The sequence below is a fragment of the Amphiprion ocellaris genome, chromosome 20, assembly GCF_022539595.1.
Source record: "Amphiprion ocellaris isolate individual 3 ecotype Okinawa chromosome 20, ASM2253959v1, whole genome shotgun sequence".
NCBI classification, from domain to species: domain Eukaryota; kingdom Metazoa; phylum Chordata; class Actinopteri; family Pomacentridae; genus Amphiprion; species Amphiprion ocellaris.
In genome coordinates, this window is record NC_072785.1 from 30,190,395 (window position 1) to 30,208,819 (window position 18,425).

General features: G+C 40.6%; 1 protein-coding gene across 14 annotated transcripts in view; it reads right to left on the reverse strand.

The window, feature by feature from the left end:
- The window catches only part of syne2b (spectrin repeat containing, nuclear envelope 2b), a 212,925-nt gene that overhangs the window by 142,976 nt on the left and 51,524 nt on the right, over positions 1–18,425 (reverse strand). For 13 of the 14 annotated variants that reach the window (XM_055005572.1, XM_055005580.1, XM_055005576.1 and 10 more), the window contains 16 exons: positions 16,299–16,439; positions 16,101–16,202; positions 14,851–15,030; positions 14,622–14,780; positions 10,954–14,535; positions 9,208–9,342; positions 8,830–8,955; positions 7,263–7,450; positions 6,267–6,348; positions 6,058–6,149; positions 5,841–5,961; positions 4,811–5,101; positions 2,794–3,389; positions 1,143–1,298; positions 879–1,029; positions 572–730 (listed from right to left, as the gene is read on the reverse strand). In XM_055005572.1, the coding sequence (XP_054861547.1) occupies positions 572–730; positions 879–1,029; positions 1,143–1,298; positions 2,794–3,389; positions 4,811–5,101; positions 5,841–5,961; positions 6,058–6,149; positions 6,267–6,348; positions 7,263–7,450; positions 8,830–8,955; positions 9,208–9,342; positions 10,954–14,535; positions 14,622–14,780; positions 14,851–15,030; positions 16,101–16,202; positions 16,299–16,439 (6,261 nt within the window). The remainder of the gene's footprint in view (positions 1–571; positions 731–878; positions 1,030–1,142; positions 1,299–2,793; positions 3,390–4,810; positions 5,102–5,840; positions 5,962–6,057; positions 6,150–6,266; positions 6,349–7,262; positions 7,451–8,829; positions 8,956–9,207; positions 9,343–10,953; positions 14,536–14,621; positions 14,781–14,850; positions 15,031–16,100; positions 16,203–16,298; positions 16,440–18,425) is intronic. The other variant, XM_055005579.1, reaches the window with a different exon arrangement.

The following is an 18,425-nucleotide window of genomic DNA, read 5'->3' on the forward strand; positions in this document are numbered from 1 at the left end:
AAAAATGAAATAAAACTTTAAAAAAAAGAGTCCAACTGAAAGCTTTTGGAACCATGTGGTATCAGCTTTAATTTAGATGATTTTATTATTATTTATTAGATTTTTTTTTAATTTTCTTTGGGCTCATTTTAACTACATGATCTGATTTTATTTTTGTTCTTATTTCATTTTATTTCAAACTAATTTTCCTCCTTTATTGATATTTTCATGACTTGTAGCTGCTTTTATTGATCTAACATTTCATAAATATTTTGTACTTTATAAACTGATCGTACAATATTTTGCCTTCTTTAATATTTTAAACAATTTAATTTAGTTTTACTATTTGTCCTGAAGTTTGCACATAGTGTTTAGCTTTTTTGCTGCCTGTCTGATAACGTGCAGCAGTTTGGTTTTCAGATTATTTGTCGTAAAGTACTTTCAAACACTATTTAAAAAAGGTGCAACATAAATAAAGTTTATTATTATTTCAACATTATTAGCTTCTTCCTTGGACCTGCTAAACCAATACGTTCAGCTGAATTTTTCGGTTTTTGTGTAATAAACATGAAATAAATAAAAAGCTGCATACGTCCAGCCAGTTGTCCATCAGAGTCTCGGCTTCGGCTTCAAACGGCGTCTCGCTGATGTCTGGAATCTTCTTCAGTTCAGTCTGTAGCTGTTTACAAACTCCTCTAATCTCCTCCATCTGCTCCCCCAGACCTGCCAGCTCTTCTTTGATATCCCCAACCTGAAATAAACACACACAAGTTAACATCCTCTACTCTCAAAGGTACATTTATCTCATGTTTAGATTGATTCTGCTGCTGTGTACTGCACTGGTGAGTTTTTGTATTGAGAATCTGAGAGAAAACGTGACCATTTTTGTGTTTCTGCACCTTTGCGATGCTCCTCTGCAGGTTGTCTTTGCCCATGTACGACGCCTGGTCGCTGATGGTCTGCTCGGCCTTCTGGATGCTGTTGCTCAGGTGACTTCGGCAGGTCTGGAACTTCTTCAGCAGCTCCAACAGAGAGCTGCACTGCTTCTTCCTGCAACAACGACACATCTCCAGTCTCCAGTCCAGGTGAGGACAGTGTTTCTGCTTTCCAGTTGGTATTCTTTTATTTATTTAAGGTCAAAGTGGTTCTTGAACCAACCCTACCTGTCAGAAAAAGCTCTGTGAGTGTCCCTCCACTGAGTTTCCAGCTCCTGCAGGACAGTTTCTCCTCCTCCTTGCTTCTCCTGAAGTTCTCTGAGGTTCTGTAGCTCCGAGTGTTGAGCCTGAATCTGACCTTCTCGATCTGTCAGAGCACGAAGTCTGGAAAACACATTATCGAGACATCATTCTATAAATTTAAGGTGTAATCCTTCAGAAGATACAGTACGAGGTGCGATCAAAAAGTCCTGGGACTGTTCATGGAGAATAGATTGTATTTAAACGTCAGGATTTATGTTGCAGATGTTTTTGCGGGTACACATTTGTGATTTCACCGTGGATCTCCTTCAACCTTCAAGCTACCATCAGGAGAAGAAACAACAATTTTCAGAGGAACAGCTTCAACATTCATGTGGTTTTGCATCATGAATTCCACCTCCGGAGTCAGACTAACAACGCAAAATTCAACTTTAGGCATCTTACGTAGAACATTCAGTGCAAAAATCATGAATTGTCGTACGATTTTTTTGGTCACAGCGACACAATCCTTATTTTCCTTCGGCCCTATTTGCTGGATTAGTCTCTTTGCAACTTCTTCTTGTCCAAAATGAAAATTAAAGTTGAATCAGACAAAATGTTTGACATATTTACATAGTGGGACATACAGGAAGAGTTAAAAGTGCTGCAGGAGCACTGGGAGCAGAGTATCGCTGCACAAGACGACTATTTCTGGCAGTATTTGGTGTTTCTAATCTTTCCAGTCAAAATTTTGATTGATTTGATGGATTTTATTTATTTATTACTCTTCTTGAAAGTAATTTTATTTAGGATTTTGCCATTTTTTCACCTATTCACATATTTTAGCTGATAAAATGTATCAGTTATTTCTTAATTTTTCAGTATTTCCTTTGTTTGTTTTCATGAATTTTGACTTTTATGTTGCCCTTCACATATCTATCTATATCTGTCTTTCAATAATAGATATTTTATTTTATTTATTAATATTTTATGTAATCATAGGTTATTTAATTTAATTTCATCTGGTGTTTCCTCATTGCTTGCATTATTTTGGACAGCGTTTGCTCAAATCTGTGTTTCTGAGTACTTAATTTATATCATGATGTTGGCGGTTGTTTCTATTGTTTTATTCCATTTTTATCCCTTTTAAACTGTAAAGCACTTTGTGTTGCATTTAATTTGTATGAAAAGTGTTTAAATGAATCAAGTTTGCTTGATTAATTGACTGATACTTGGTCAAGAATGGTGACTACTTTAAATCAGGAACGGTTTTGGATTTTATTAGAGCGCATGAAGGTTAGAAAAAAGCACTTTGTGTCACGTTTTAGTTACAGGAAAAGTCTGATTATGTAATTGATTGACTGGTACTTTGGCAGTAATGGCAACTAATTTAAATCAGATACAATTTTTGACTTTTATAGGCAAAATTTCAGAATTTTTGTGCATGAAGTACAGAAAGACTAGATTGTAGTAGAATCTTACAATACATTTTAAAGTGAAGGTTCAATTGAAAACAAAAACAGAGAAGAAAAGAGTGGAGCTATTAGCAGGTTAAGAAAGAATCATAAAAAATCATTTTCTCAATTAAAAAAAAACGTAATTAAAACAGAATCACTAAAATACCAACATAAACTCTCACCTGTGTTGTAGCGCCGGCATGGTGGGCTCCTTCAGTCCTTGACTCTCGATGGTCTCCTGCAGCTTCCTCATCTCCCCCAGCATCGTCCTCATCCTCAGGCCCAGAGATCTGCTCTGCGTCTCCTTCTGGAGGTCTTTCTGCTGGTTGGCCAGTCCACCATCGGCCTCCTCCAGCCTCCTCAGCAGCGCCATCACCATGTCCAGGCAGGAGGCCGGGACTCCCTCCCTGGTCACCGTGAGCCGGGCCCCCTGGAGGAGCAGGTCCAGCTGAGGGGCCTTCTCCTTCAGGCTGTCGATGCTCTGCCGGATCAGAGCCAGCTTGGAGCGGCAGTCCTGCAGCACCACGGCGTCGCTGCAGGGGGCGCCCTGGACCCCCGAGATGTCCTCGTCCACCGTCCGCAGCGACATGAGGAAGCGGTCCAGGGCTCGGGCGGCGGCTTCGCTCTTCCGGACCTGCTGACGGAGCTGGTCCAGGCTGGTTCTGTGGGTCTCCACCTCCCGGCTCAGAGGGAAACACTCTCTGGGGTCCAGGTCACTGGATTCTGGGTCCAGGCGGGACAACTGGTCCAGCTCGCTCTGGATGTTCTCGTCCAGCTCCTTCAGAAAAATCAGATAAAGAGTTCTGGTGTGGTTCCAAGTCCAGCGTGCATTCAGACTGTTTTTATTTACTGCTGTAGAATTTTAGTCTTCATCTATGTAATAAGATCAATTAAATCCACTATTTATACTGTTTATGCCACTATTTATCTCGACCTGTATGTTTAGATTAGACTGTTTATTCTGTTTATACTGTAAATAAAGCACTTTACTGCTGCTTTTGTACTTCTGGTTGGAGGCTAAACTCCATTTTGTTGTGTTAGTAAAATGTTGCGACTATAAAGTTCAATCTAATCTAATCATGTCCAGCAAATTTCTTCAGTTTTCTATCAGGTTTTCTCCCATTTCCTCTACAGTTTTGTGGTTTAACACCAATTTTTTCCTCATTTTTTCATATCTTCTTAAATTGACACACAAATCACTGGCACAAAGAGCAAACTTTTAAGTATAAGTTGATGATTTAGCGAAAAGGTTTTGCATCTTGGCTTTCAAAAAGTGTTTTATCTATGTGATCTGAAGTTTGAAGGGTGAAAACGAAGGAGGTTATATTGCTGTGATTAATTGTTATTGATGTAATTATTAGTTTTTTAACTGTTTGAGCAACAAACTTTAAAATAACCAAACAGAAGCAGCGTTTTCTTTTAACTATGAAGCAAATTTGATGTGGAGTTTTGAAATGTGGCGAGAAAATTTGGAGGGGTTAAAGATAAGAGACAAAACCAGTCTTTTGACATGTACTAAAAAACTTCAATACAAACTAAACTTTCTCTAGTTAGAAGAGAAAATTGGATTGTTTTCAACTGGAAAAGTAGCCACTATTCTTTGTTTTTTTTGAGACAAAAACAACAAAACAAACAAACAACTCATCAGTCATGTGAATTAAATGTTCGTTTTGTCAGAACTTATGCAAAAAAAGGATGTTTTTCCGAATTTTATCATTTCCATGAACTTTTTCCTGATTTTATACTTCAAAAATGAGTATAAAAGTACATTATGGATACAGATGGTGATATTTAGGAGGTAAAAGTTTGTAAAAGTTATCTTATTTTCTATAAACTATTTTCGGACATTTTTTTTCTACTTCTATTTACATTTTCAGGACATATTTTTCTACTTATGTTTATATTTTTAGGACATGTTTTTATATTTATGTTCATATTTTCAAGTCAAATTTTTCTACTTATGTTTACACTTTCACATTGTCAAATACATGAATCTGAAATAAATATAATATAGGATCTAAGCTGCATCAATACCTTATTTATTTGAGTATTTACAGCTTTTGTTGTTGGTTATTTTTATACATCATGTTGTTTTATCTGCATTTGACTTCTAGTAAATCTGAGCCTCAGAACACCTGCACAGGTAACATCTGGGGTAAAAATGAAACTAAATAAATATAAATATGGCCGATAACAGACCTTGATGTCTCTGAGGATGTTGCTGTTGGCCAGACTGAACGCCGTGACGTCTTTGGGCTGCCTCAGGTATCGGTCCAGCCAGTCGGTGAAGTCCACCATGTGGTTCTCGGTGGAGTCGATCTGTCTCAGAGCAGCACCTAGAGAACTTCCTCTCCGCTGGAGGCTGGACTGCTGGAGGCGCCACTGGTCCTGCAGCTCGGCCTTCTCCTGGTCCAGAGACGAGCCTCCACCCAACTGGGAACACTGGTTGGTGTAGTCGGACCACAGACACTCAGTCTCCTGCCTCAAGAACTGCAAAAAAGAAGTTTAACTCAAGATTACTGGCTTGTTGTTCAATTCCAGAGGCCTAACAGTTAATTCATATTCATGTTGTTGTCATAAATGAGAATTTAATTGGAAAACCTGCAGGTGAACAGAGTCAACATGAAACTTTCCCAGTTGATTATTAGCAATAATGTATTAATTTTCCATGTTAAAATGCACTAATTTGCATTAATTTTCAGAAAGCAAATCAAAAAATTCTAAAAGTTCAAGTATTTTAATCTAATTTTGTACACATATTTAACTCTGGGATATTTGTTTTCATCACTCCATTAGTTGTAAAATCATTTTTCATCATGTTTTTAAGAATAAAACATGTCCATACAGTATGTGTAGTGAAATGCAAAGTGACTTTTGTAGGGTGTGCAATAACAATCAGACAATAAAACAGAAAATATTTTTAAAAAACAATAAACAATTAGGTCACAAAACAGTCATAGAAAGTCCTAAATAATAAGGAGGTAGAGATATTAATCCTAAAGTGCAGTTGTATATTGAGTAAAACCTTAATAATATGCTCATAAATAAACTTATATGCAAAAGCTGCTGAAATAAGAGATTTTTAGCTCTGAGTAGAAGAAGAAACTTTAAATAAACGGATCTACAGCTACAAATACACAAAGTTCAGTAGAATAAACTCTTTAATGTGGACAGCGCATGAAAAAACAATACTTCTGCCTTAATATACAAACCTATAAATATATTTTACCTGTATTTCCTGGAGTCTTGTGTGGAGACCTTTCAGAGAAACCGAGTCGGACGGGACCTCCTTGATGCTCTGCTCATTTTTAAGCAGCTGGGTTTGCAGAGTCCTTTTAGAATTCTCATATCTGGAGATTTAAAACAAAAAATGCTGAAATTAGCCACTAAAACAGACAGCTTTTGGTGAATATCTTCTAATAACAAGCCTATTAAAGTCACTCTACCGATCTAAAGCCTCCTTTTTAGCGAGTTCTTCTTCTACAGACGCCTGTTTTTCAACCTCCTTCATCTCTACAGTTACTGTCTTCATCGTCACCTGAAAAACAATAACAGCATATTATAGATAATTATTATTGTTATCAATTTTGTCTTGCTAAAAAGTGTGTTTTATAGGAGTTTAAATGTAGAAAGAGTTTGATTTTAACAGTCGTACCTCAGCAGAGACTTGAGGTTTGTCACTTGGTTTTGTAGCTTCCTTTGGTGCAGCCAGATCCTCTATGAAAGTAACAGGAATCCTAGAAAACCAAAAAAAATATCATCAAAACAGAAAAAAAAACACACACATTTATCAATATCAAACCTCTACATAAACAAGAATTAGTGCAATATCAGTAATTTATCTATACTAGATACACTAGATGAAGAGAAAATCTGTGCAATATCAATAAAAATCTGTGCAAAATAGATAAAAATATGTATATAGATGAAAAAATTTGCAATTTAGATGAAAATTGTGCAATATAGATACAAATTTGCAATATTGCTAAAAATCAGTGTAATCTAGATAAACACCTGTGCAATATAGATAAAAATCTCTGAAATATAGATAAAAATCAGTGCAATTTTGATAAAAATCGTTGCAATATAGATAAAATCTGAGCAATATTAATACTTGTCTCTCAGTATTTCTACTCATAAAAGAATCTATGCAGTACCATTGATATGTGTAATATTTTTATTTCCATATCTAGAAGAATTTTGACAATCTGAACTAGTGCTCATGGATATATTTGTTTATTTTTATTTATTTAGTTTACTATGTTGTGTACTGTATTGTTTATTAACAATGCAATCCTCCCATTGTGAGAACAATAAAAGCTCACTGTATCTGATTTCTTTACACAACAAAAAGACGACTTTGTTTGAATCATGAAGTGCGATGGACCCAAATCTTAAACGACAAACTGCTTCACTAGATAATCAGCAATACGGCAAAAACGACCATTTTCATTCTTGAAATATCTTTTTTTTCTAATGCATTATTAAACCTGACATTCACACTTATTAGTTACTAAAAGAGAACTGGAGTTGCAGTTTAGCTTTATTTCTTCCTTGTGATGTTTAGGACACTATACTCTATTAGAGTAAAATCAGACTCTTTCAGCTGACCTGTCCACTGTTCTTATGTCCTGTACATTTACATTCTTACCTGGAGTCTGCTAGCGGTGCTTCCTGGTCTCCGCTGAACTGCCGGTGGATGGCGGCCAGCCTCTTCTCACACTCCCTGAGCTGAGTCTGGGCCAGGCGGTGGGCGTCCTCGGGGCTCAGGGTGTCACAGAGCTCCTTAAGGGCCTCCAGATGCTGCCCGGCCTCGGCGTAATCCGCAGAGAAACAGGCCTGGTGGAGGTCGACACACGGAGAACAGTCAGAATACAGAATATAGACGATTAATTACCCCAAACTACTTTAACCCAGAATCTTTCTGTGGTTACCCATGAACTCAAGAGTAGAATTTTAACCTTCCTGATCTTCTTATTAGCATCTAACATTTAAAAAATTGCATATTTGTACTTTTTTTGTAAAGATAGCTTGATGAACATAGTGCAACACATAAGTCAACCCCTAGATGGCAGCAGAGAACAGATGTACTGCACCAAAAACAAAAAATCAATAAATTCTTAAAACAGTTTCTATTCGACCATCTCTAATTTGCCTGAAATTTTCAAAGCACAAAATATGGAGATTTTAAAAGATATTTCTTTTTCTTCTCAAGATAAAGAATTTTTTAAACTGCCTGTCGACCCACTTTCAACACGGTTTTTTGCACTTTGAAATTTAAGGCTGTTTTAATGTCAATATCTTATGAAGTATTAAAGATAAAAAACTTAAACTTTTACTGTTATTTTTCATCATATCATTGATTTAGACTCTGTAATATTAGACAAGTAGATAAAATAATCCGTAAATACGGATGAGGTAAACTATCAAAAAAATGAAGTCATCATGCAAAGTCTCATCTTTGACCACATATTAAATTGATAATGTAACAGTCAACTAGCGATATTTTCTGAACCATATTTAGCTGCAAATGACAATAATACAAAATAAAACATGTAAAAACTTGTTAATATACAATAATTAGTTACAAAAACAAACAACAAAAGGAATTTTCATTGCTAATCGAGGAAGTATGACAACTTGTCCCACAAAAACAAAAATACTGGAACAAAATCTGATCCATGTAAACCTGAGATCTGAGTTTCTGAAAAACTTGTTTTTCGTCACTTCGGCCATCACACAAAAGTGGGTCGACCCATTTTTTTAAAAGGATATTTATCTCAGAAAGTATTTGACAAATAAAGCTCAACTTTCACACATAAAACTTTAAATATCCATAGATGATGACAAAAAACTTTCAGGCAAATCAGAGTTGGTCAGGCAGAATTCCCCTGAGATGGAATAACCACAAAGAATGCTGTTTTTATCTTTGAACTGAACATGTGGTGTTGTTCATGTCGTTTAATTGCTGAAGTATGCTTTATTAATGACACAGATAATGATTTTTTTGTCTTTTCCCACATCCGAACAAAAACAGCAGTCTCTCATAAAAGGAAGCCCGAAACCAAAAATCAAAGTTACCGAGTCCCACCAACCGTCTCCTCGAAGGCATTTAAAGAAGAAGAAGGAGGAAGAAGAAGTTAAAGAAGTAGAGCAGATAAACTGGCCCATCCTTTGAAGTGCACCTGCCAAGAGTTTAGCTTGGGTAATTTAGCTACCTGGGTTTGGTTTTCTAAGCCGGAGCTTAAGTGCATCTCACACCGCAGGGCTGCTGCGTTAAAGTCTTTCCTTGTTACTTCAAACCTTATTTGTGGCAAAAAGCCTGAGATCTCGTCTCTCACAGCCTGGGAGATAACATGAAATTAATTTAAAGGACAAAAAACATGATAGAACATAAAAGGATTGTATTATAAATGCTTCATATGTGTGTCAACTCGCAGACATTTAGATCTTTGAAAGGGCTGACGAAGACAGAATGAGTCCATTTGTGGTTTAAAGACATGCACAAGCAATTATTGTAATAATCTGAACCTCAAAGAAATAACAAGTGTGCATGCCTGTCAACAGCAATTATAATCCCACACATTAACACAAACCTCCCACTGTGTCCTGACAGACTGAGTGAAGAACTCCATGTCTCTGAGTTGTGAGGGAGTACAAAAGGCCTCCATACCCTTCGCTGCTCTCAAGAACTCCTCCAGTAACTCCGGGTCAAGGGTCCTCAGAGTCTCCTGAAGAGAGAGGCGAAGATGTAAATACAGGATGCTTGTATGTCTTCCAGTTCATGATGATTCTAAGATCGCCAACAGAAGATAACTTGACCTCTTTTTGGTTCTTGAAATGTTTCACTTCAAATTTCAAAAGGTTTCCTCAGTTGTAACTGAATTCTAGGTATGTATACTCATCCCACGTCTCAAGGTGTTTATGGTGTGGAGGTATCTCAGGACTGAATTATAAGTACCACATAAGTGGTGTGCTTAGACCACATCCTCTATTTAGAGATGCCTTATCTAGTTTGACTAAAAGACTTAAGGATGTCATCTATGAGCAGTTTTATACTACAAGAACTTTGGGGTTATTTTAGGTCAGCCCGAACTTTTGTGCATATCCGACAACAAGAACCGCCCCTTCAGAACCTTTATCAAGCCCATTTTTGAGGGGGAAAAAGCACCTATTCCAAGGTAGATACCTCTGAGCAACCCTGAAGACTGCTGTGAAAGTGTCGACCACGCTTGTTTAGATTGAAGCGACCGTCTCTCAATCGCAGTTGTGTACAATGAAGGGGATTACCAAAGTTGAAATTTATGTTATTGAAAGATGTCTCTGTCTTGCTCTACAGCATTTTTGTCAGGAAACTATGGCAAAAACTAGCAAAGGGCTCAGAGAGTATGAATGACATATTTCTGCCCTCTTGAAGAACAGTAGTGTTCTCTCTAACATCATCTTCATCGCAAAATTCACCATACACGGTAATATCGTAAACCTCCACTGTTGGACTCTACGTGCTCATAGAAGTGTATGGTGCCGGCCGCCACGGTAGCTCAACTGGTTGAGCGAGTGACCCATAAACAGGGGCTATAGTCCCCAACATAGTGGCCATGGGTTCGCATCCGACGTACGGCCATTTGCTGCAAGTGATTCCCCTACTCTTCTCCCCACGTTTCCTGTCTCTCTCCACTGTCCTATATAATAAAGCCTAAAAAAAGCCAAAAAATTACTTAAAAAAAGAACTGTATGGTGCCACTATGGTTTGGGATTTTACATTAAATAGAAACAGAAAAGTTAAAAGAGATGATTCCGGTGACACAAACAGGCCTATAGTCCCCAATGCAGAAAGCCCAATGTTAACCTGGAACAGCCATACCAAAACAGGGGTAGAGGCACCACCTATCAGGTACTTACAATGCAGTCCTGAGATTCCTTTCCAGACAGTTATCACCATTAACACTTTACGTCATGTGAGTACCCGCTTGCTAACAAGATTTGAACCATGCATAGAAACCTCAGACTCTCCACCAGTCACAAAGAATGGATGTAGCTTCTTGGATGAGAGATAAAGCATCTTCAAGAACCAAAAAGAAGCCGAGCTGCCCTCTATTGAAGCACTAAGGAGTGCAGGATGGTTTCTTACAAATCTGTGTACTTCAATGGTGTAATAGTTGAAGAGAAGAGCAAGCTTGTTCATTATGGGACACTTTAGATGAACTAAGACAACTAGCCATGAAATGTTGTCAAACAGACCTCTAATTTCATTAGCAATATTAAATTTAAAATTATTGATTCAGGTTATTCTTTTAATATCACGTGAAAGCACAGAAGGCATTACCAATGATTGCACTTACCTCTTTAACTGACGCTTGCTCAGTTGATAGGCGTTTGTCTTTGAAGACATTGACGGCTTCCAGGATGTGAGCCTGCAGGCAGTCCTTGGCCTCCTCAAAGCCGTTCCTGGCCAAAGCCTGGGCCTTAATGTAGGCCTCTGTGTAGGCCTGGGGAGGTGCTTGGGCCAGAACAGGAGGAACGATGCAGAGGTCTGGTGACTCAGCCTGGGTTTGAGGCAACACACTGACCTGAGAGAGGGCAATGGTCTGGGGCTGTTGAGGTTTGGGTTGGAGAGGAGACTGAGTTTGAGTTTTTGCTTGAGGAACTGGCGGAGTCTGGAGTCTGGCCTGTGGAGGTGACTGAGCCTGGGACTGTGATGTTGTATGGGCTTTGGGTAGTAGTGGTGACTGAGCCTGAAGTTGGGGTTCAGGTTTGGGTTGCGACACTAATTGGGCCTTGGCTTGGGTTGGTGACTGAACTTTGGGTTGAGTTGGTGTTTGAGCCGCAGACTGTGAGGCAGCTTGGGCCTGCACATTGGGTTGTGGTGGTGACTCGACTTTGGTTTGGGCTGGTGACTGAACTTTGGGCTGAATTGGAAGTTGAGCCGCAGGTTGTGATGTAGCTTGAGCCTGTATCTTACGTTGTTGTGGTGATTCAACCTTCGGTATGTTCGGTGATGAAGCCATAGGTTGTGGTGACAACTGGGCTCCTGGGAATGGTTGGGGCAGTTGTTCAGGCTTGGTTTGGGTTGGTGAGCAAACCTGAGGTTGAGGTGGCGATTTAATTTCTGCTTGTGGTGATAATTGGGGCACAGGTTTTGGCTGTGGAGTTGATTCGCCTTTTAGCTGAGCAGGCAATGAAGCCATCGGTTGTGCCTGGAGGTGGGACTGTTGTTTGGATTGTGGAGTGGGTTTCTGGAACTGGAGGCCAGACTGAGGCGGTTGAGTCTTGGCATGGAGTTTTGCTTGGGCCATTGGCTGTGTCTGAGGTTGGGACTGTGAAGGAGACTGAGGATGAGCTTGGTGTAATGGTTGTGACTGCAGAGGCATCTGAGGTTGCACCTGAGGCTGATGCTGAACTTGCATGTATTGCTGGTGATATTGCTGGGACTGTAGTTGTGGGGGTCCCTGAACCCAAGTCTGTTGCTGAACTTGGCCTTGTTGTGTCTGAACTATATTGTAAGCACCCATCTGGGGTAGTTGTTGTTGCATGGGACTCTGGGGCCTCATTTGGGGTTGTGTTTGAGTCCAGGGTTGGGTTTGTGCTTGAGGCGGCATTTGAGGCTGGCCATATGAAGGCCCCATGTGGGAATAGCCATGGGGCCCAATCTGAAAAGCTTGTTGGGCCCATTGTGGCACAGCCTGAACTGCTGGATATGCCTGAGGTGGAGTTTGGCCTTGTTGCTGCGGGTATGGTTGGGGAATGGGTTGTCTGTGCTGGGGACTGCCTTGATTTGGTGGCTCTTGTTTGTCAGTCCACTGCTGGGATGGAGACTGACCCTGGGGGTAACCTTGCTGGTAAAGCTGAGGTTGTGCTGTACCCTGTGGATGCTGGATAGGCATTGGGGATGATGCTCTAACTTGAGACCAAGCCTGCAACTGGCCCTGGGAGATGGGGCCTTGTTGCTGGACTGGTGGTTGAGCATGTATGGGATACTGAGTCATAGGCTGACCTTGTAGCTGGACTATGGTTTGAGCCTGAGTCATAGACTGGGGATGGGATTGAGGGTGGACCATGGACTGAGGGTGGGCTTGAGGGTGGACCATGGACTGAGGGTGGGCTTGAGGGTGGACCATGGACTGAGGTTGGGCTTGAGGGTGGACCATGGACTGGGGATGGGCTTGAGGGTGGACCATGGACTGAGGGTGGGTTTGACCCAGCCCCACTGACTGGGCATGGATTTGAGCGTGTGTCTTTGGCTGAGGCTGGGTTTGAGGTTGAACCATAGGTTTAGCTTGAGTTTGAGCCATGTTAACCGACTGGGCCTGTGTTGGTGGCTTAGGTGAAGGGGGCCTGACAGGGGCCCATGACTGTGGATGACTACGAAGCTGTACATGGGTTGGTGCAGGAGCTTGGATTTGGCCTTGCGGTGGAGGATGCATTGGGGAAGAGGGTCTGACCTGAGCCCATGTCTGAACTTGAGCTACAGATGGGCTATAGGCAGGACCGTGTGGCTTCCCAGATTGCTGAGGTCCAGCTGGGACATATGTTTGGGACTGGGGCTGCAGTTGTGCCTGTGGTTGGGTTGGTGACTGTATCTTCACAGGGCTATGAGACTGTGGAAGAATTTGTGGCTGTTGGCTATCTGAAGCAGTGTGAGTCACAATTGACTGCATTTGCACTTGGATCACCGACTGAACCATAGCGTCGGGTTGTGACTGGTTCTGTGTCTTTGTCTGTGAGTGGGACTGACTCACAATTACTTTCTGGGATTTAGTTTTGACATCTGAAATTGGTTGTGCTTGTCTAACACTTGGCTGTTGTTTTTGAAGTGCAAGTTGCTTTTGCTGTTCCTCTTGTTGTTGCCGCTGCTCATCCAGATTTTTAGGTTGCTGTGTTTGTTTTTGTTGCGGCTTCTTGGTAGTTTTTACATGTGCCTCTGGCTGCGGTCTTGCAGTTGTGGTCTGTTGTGAAACCACCTGAACTGATGCCACTGTTTCTCTGTTTGACTGCATCTGTCTAATCTGAGTTGGATCCTGAGGGGAGTCCTGGTCTGGATGTTGAGGTGGAGCTTTCTGTTCACCCTGGGCTGGTTTCTGAAGCCAGGGCCGGTTCTTCGCAGCCTGAGCCTTTCTGCTTTGAAGCTCCTGGGAACTCAGAGCTGCTTTCTTCACAGCTGGTTGTAGAGGCGAACTCGGGTCGTGGGACTCCGGTGTTTGTTTAACTTGTGTTTCGACTTGTATGTTAGTTACCATGCTCTGCTGGACTTCATATTGCCCTATGTCTACCTGCTGCTGCTCCAGCCATCGTTGTTCCTGCTTGAGCTCCCTGTATTCTTGCTGGTCAAGCTGACTTTCTGTCTGTCTGCTAAGTCCTTGTTGCAGTAGCTGTTGTTGTGGTAGCACTTCTTTTTCCTGCCTGAGTTGGCATGGTTGCGGTTGTGTTGGCACAAACTCCTGTTGTACTTGTACCTGCACTTGTACTTGTGGTAGGTCATGCTTAAGTTCCTGCTGTTCTGGCTGTGTTTCTATCTGTCTGCTAAGTCCTTGTTGCTGTAGCTGTTGTTGTGGTGACACTCTTTGTTCCTGAGTCTCTGGTGGTTTTTGTGCAGCGGTCTCTGGCCAAGCCTGACTCGGGCCTTCTGGTGGTGACTTTGTCCTGGTCCCTGTCACAGCTTGTGCGTAGCTGTATGGCATCGGAGGAGACGGCATCTTTTCTTCTCGGTATTCCTGCACCACTATCTTCGGCACAAAGGTTTCATGACTGTGATGAGAAACTAACTTTGCCTCGGGTTGGTGAGTTTGCTGCTCGGTGTCTGACTGTCGCAGATGTTGAGGCTTTGCTTTGGCCTGAATAAAGACTTTAGACGGAGGTGCTGCTTCTGGAGGGCTCCTGCTTCGGTCTCTTCTGGCACCCAGGCTGCTTAGCATACCAACGGCTTCCTGGAATAGAAATTACACACATAAGAAACCCATGCTGTGTTTTTCTGGCTGTATCCTAGCAGTCAGTTTGCAAAAAGATTACTAACCTGCGCCTGAGCAACGGCAGCTCGCACTCGGTCCTGCATGGCGGTGGCATGGAGGTACTGGATGGGAGAGTTCTTCTGACTTGTCGATATCATCACCTGCAGGTCCTGCTCCTCTGTGACCACCTGACCCTCCAGCTGTAGACCCCGAGAGATGAGGGCCTGCAGAAATACATGGTGTTAGTGAAGGTTTCTTTATGAAAGGATGTAAAGCCAGACGACCTAATCGTACCCGGGCTCTTGGGTCCTGGCTCTGCTGTTTTTTCTGTCGGTCCACGGCCCTCAGCAGCTGGTAGAGCTCCCTGGCCTCAGTTTCCCAGAGCAGGAGTTCGGCTAGTCGACTGTTCAGTCCGGATACACTGTGCTGCAGCTCAGCACACACTTGTTCGGCCTCGAACATGGTCTGCATCACCTGGTTACCATAAATGAATGTTTGGAAATCAACTGATGAACTCAACAATGGGAGGTACAAGTGGTTATTTTGTTGAGAAAAACGTCCCAGAAGGTCTTTTCTACCATCTAACTGTATAACCTCCCTCCCCCCTTTCTTGCAGGTATGAGCAGCTAAAACATCAAAAACTAAATCTGAACAATAACATCAATGACATATGTAAATTGTAAATTACATCTGCATTTTTTCAGTTCAATGAGCAATATGCTGTCAGTAATTTCTTTTAAATCACTTCTGAAAACCCCCTTTTATAGACCTGCTGTTATGTGAAGTTTACTTTTAGCTTTACTTATAGTCTTTTATTCTGTATTATGTCCTGTTTATTTTAGATGTCCTGCTAATCGAGCTAATAATTAATAAAACTTATTACCATTTTTACTACTTATTGTATTTGACTGCTCTGCCTCATCTCCTTATGTCTTGCCTGATTGCCTGCGTTGCATGTTTTGACTGTCAAAGCACCTTGCCAATGCTGTTCTTAAAGGTGCTTATTTTTATATAATATTTAATTTCATGTGCAATATTTCAACTTAATGTGAAATAATTCAATGCTTTTGTGCAGTATTTCATTACCATGTGCAATATTCTGATTTCATGTGTGATAACTGTCATGTGCAATATCTCAATTTCTTGTGTAATATTAAAATTTTGTGTGCAATATTTAATTTCCATATGAAATATTTCAATTTCACGTACAAAATTTCTATTTCCTGTGTAATGTTTAATATTCAAGTGCTGTATTACCTAACTACTTCAGCACCACTGCCAGCAATACTTTTTACTTTTCCAATCTAGTCTTATTTTAGCAACTTATTTCTATTTTTAGTGACGTGTCGTCCTACATCTTATTACGTTTCTACTATTAGACACTGCATTTATACTCGTGTTGTGTAATTTTCTTTCCAAGCAATACCTGGTAAAAGAATTTCCTTCTAGTTTAATAAAGTTCGATCTTTTCTCATCCTAAATCACACCAACTTGAATTCTCATGAATGCAGCTGAGCATTAAAAAGAAGATCAAACATTCATACTTCAGGTATCACCAGCTTCAGTTTCTGTAACTGATCCGCTGTGCATTCAGGGGAAGGATTCAGAGCCTCCAGATCCACTTCTTTTATCTTCCTCATTATGAACTGAGGAGCAGAAACCAAACAGTCAGGTCAAACTTTGTCATTTAGAGTAAACTGACCAACAGAGAAGCGTCTGGCTCATGGTTGTGCTTGTTCTACCTGTAATCGTTTCCTGTAGGTGCGTAGAGGTGCTGCCATCGCCTCTAGAGGCTCTTTGAGAATCAGAGTAGCTTCTCTGATCAGACCTTGGAGGTCCTGCGGCTGCGTCTGGACGTCTGCAACGGCCTCAGCCATGCCTTCCTGCAAAAGAAAAAAAAAAAAAACAAAAACACAAGGAGCTAAGTTTTATTCAATAATGAGGCCTAGCAGCATTTTAATGACTGTCTGCAAACACAACAGTCTGACTTCATCTTTCTCAGATGATTCATTGACATATTTATAACTCTAATGTGAAACTTGAGACACCAATGAACGATAATCATTGTCTCATAATCACCTGCAGACAAAAAGTGAAGGTGGAGCACTAATTTAAAACCTGAAGCCGCTCCTTGGCTTTAATGTGTGGGAGTCATTTTCATAAACGGGACAATTACAGCTTTGATGCTAAAGGCCTGAGACATTAACCCTTAGAGGACTGGGCTACTATCAGTGTAATTTTACCATCTCTACACTTAAGCTCTTTGTCATTATAGCAGCATGTGGTACCTTGTTTTTCTTTTTCAGAACAGTCTTGGCTATCCAGATCTTCCATCATATGATCTGATAATACATGCAGATTTTTCATATTAGCCTTTATATCAAGAAAAAAGTATATTTTGTGTTTGTAAAGCAGGTCCTCGGTTTCCCACGTCCTCAACCTATGACGTTCCGTGGTTATCTCAAGATCTCCCATAAATTTATTAGGAAGGTCTTGTTCCATCATTCCGACATACGGCCTTTGCGACATTAAAACAAACTTCACGTTGAAACTAGCCGGCAGGCGGAGCGGACGAATACGTCGTCACGCTGTACGAGGAAGACGGTTTTGTTTACATTCGTCAGTTGTACGCCACATTGGATTGTGCTACATTCACTTTCTTTCATTTGTGTCGTTTTTTGGAAACTTTTTGCCCTTCATTATGGCTCCTAAGCATAAGTCACACTTCTGATGTTGAAAGAGTCCTAGATTATGATTTTGTCACTGTGCTAGTGTAGGTGAGTGACATAGGTACTTATGTACATATGACAGTTCCGACTTATGGCGAAAATCGCGTTACGTCACGTCGTAGGAATGGAATTCCAACGCAAGTCGAGACCCCCCAGGTAGTTGTGTTTTTACATGTACCTCACCATAAATTGCTGCTGTTATCTTTTCAAATGTGTAGAAAAGATTGAAATCTGGCAAATTTAGAACCATGGTGAAAGAAAAATATGTGGTTAGTGCTGAAATAAATGTCATTATTGACCTAATCACAGCATTTGCATACTGTAGATGACTAGCAGAGGTGGAAATGAGGTACAAAAGAGCTCAAAAGTAGTGAAGTTAACTTGAAATTATCAACTTATCAGCTCTGAGTTGTACTCATCTAGATGTTAACAGATCTATAAAACAACAAAGTTATAAGTAATTTGAAGAAGAATCCCAGGTGTGGAGATGGAAACGCAGCTATGTGCAAGATGTAATTTCAATTAAATTGGTTGTAAATTCAAGATCACTTCTGTCCACCAAGGCGATGAAAATCAGAGGACACCAAAGTAAACCAATCTCAGTTGTCATGGGTGTTGCTTAGCCTGGGATGTAGTGGTGGTGCCCCAACAAAACAAAAGAGGGAATTGTTTTGCATGTATGGAGGCGAGTGCTGATATTAAAATGGCTATTTTTCTGAAACAACCAAGCAGGACTGCTTTACTGCAAGATTCACGTCAAAACTTGGCATTGTTTAGCATGTAGGTTGCTGCTCTTGGGTTTTTTTCCCCCGAAGAGAAGAGAATGTTAAAAATAGTAACAGGGAAATCGCATCAAAACGTCCCATTTTCTGCATGTGCATCTTAAAGACAAGCCATTATTGTACGGAAGGTGAAGCTGTGCTCCAGAAAAATACTCCTTGTCAGAAGTATCTCAAGAGACACGATGTGAATTTGGATACAAGAGTTTAAGGGTTACCGAAATCTTGTCCAACTTAACAGGACAACAAAGTCACTAGCTGATAAAAAAAAAAAACAACCTGGTAGAGTTTTAATCACCGCCTATATAGTGTGATATTGATAATTTTTTATCAAATATTTCATCTGCAGCACTTTTTGTTG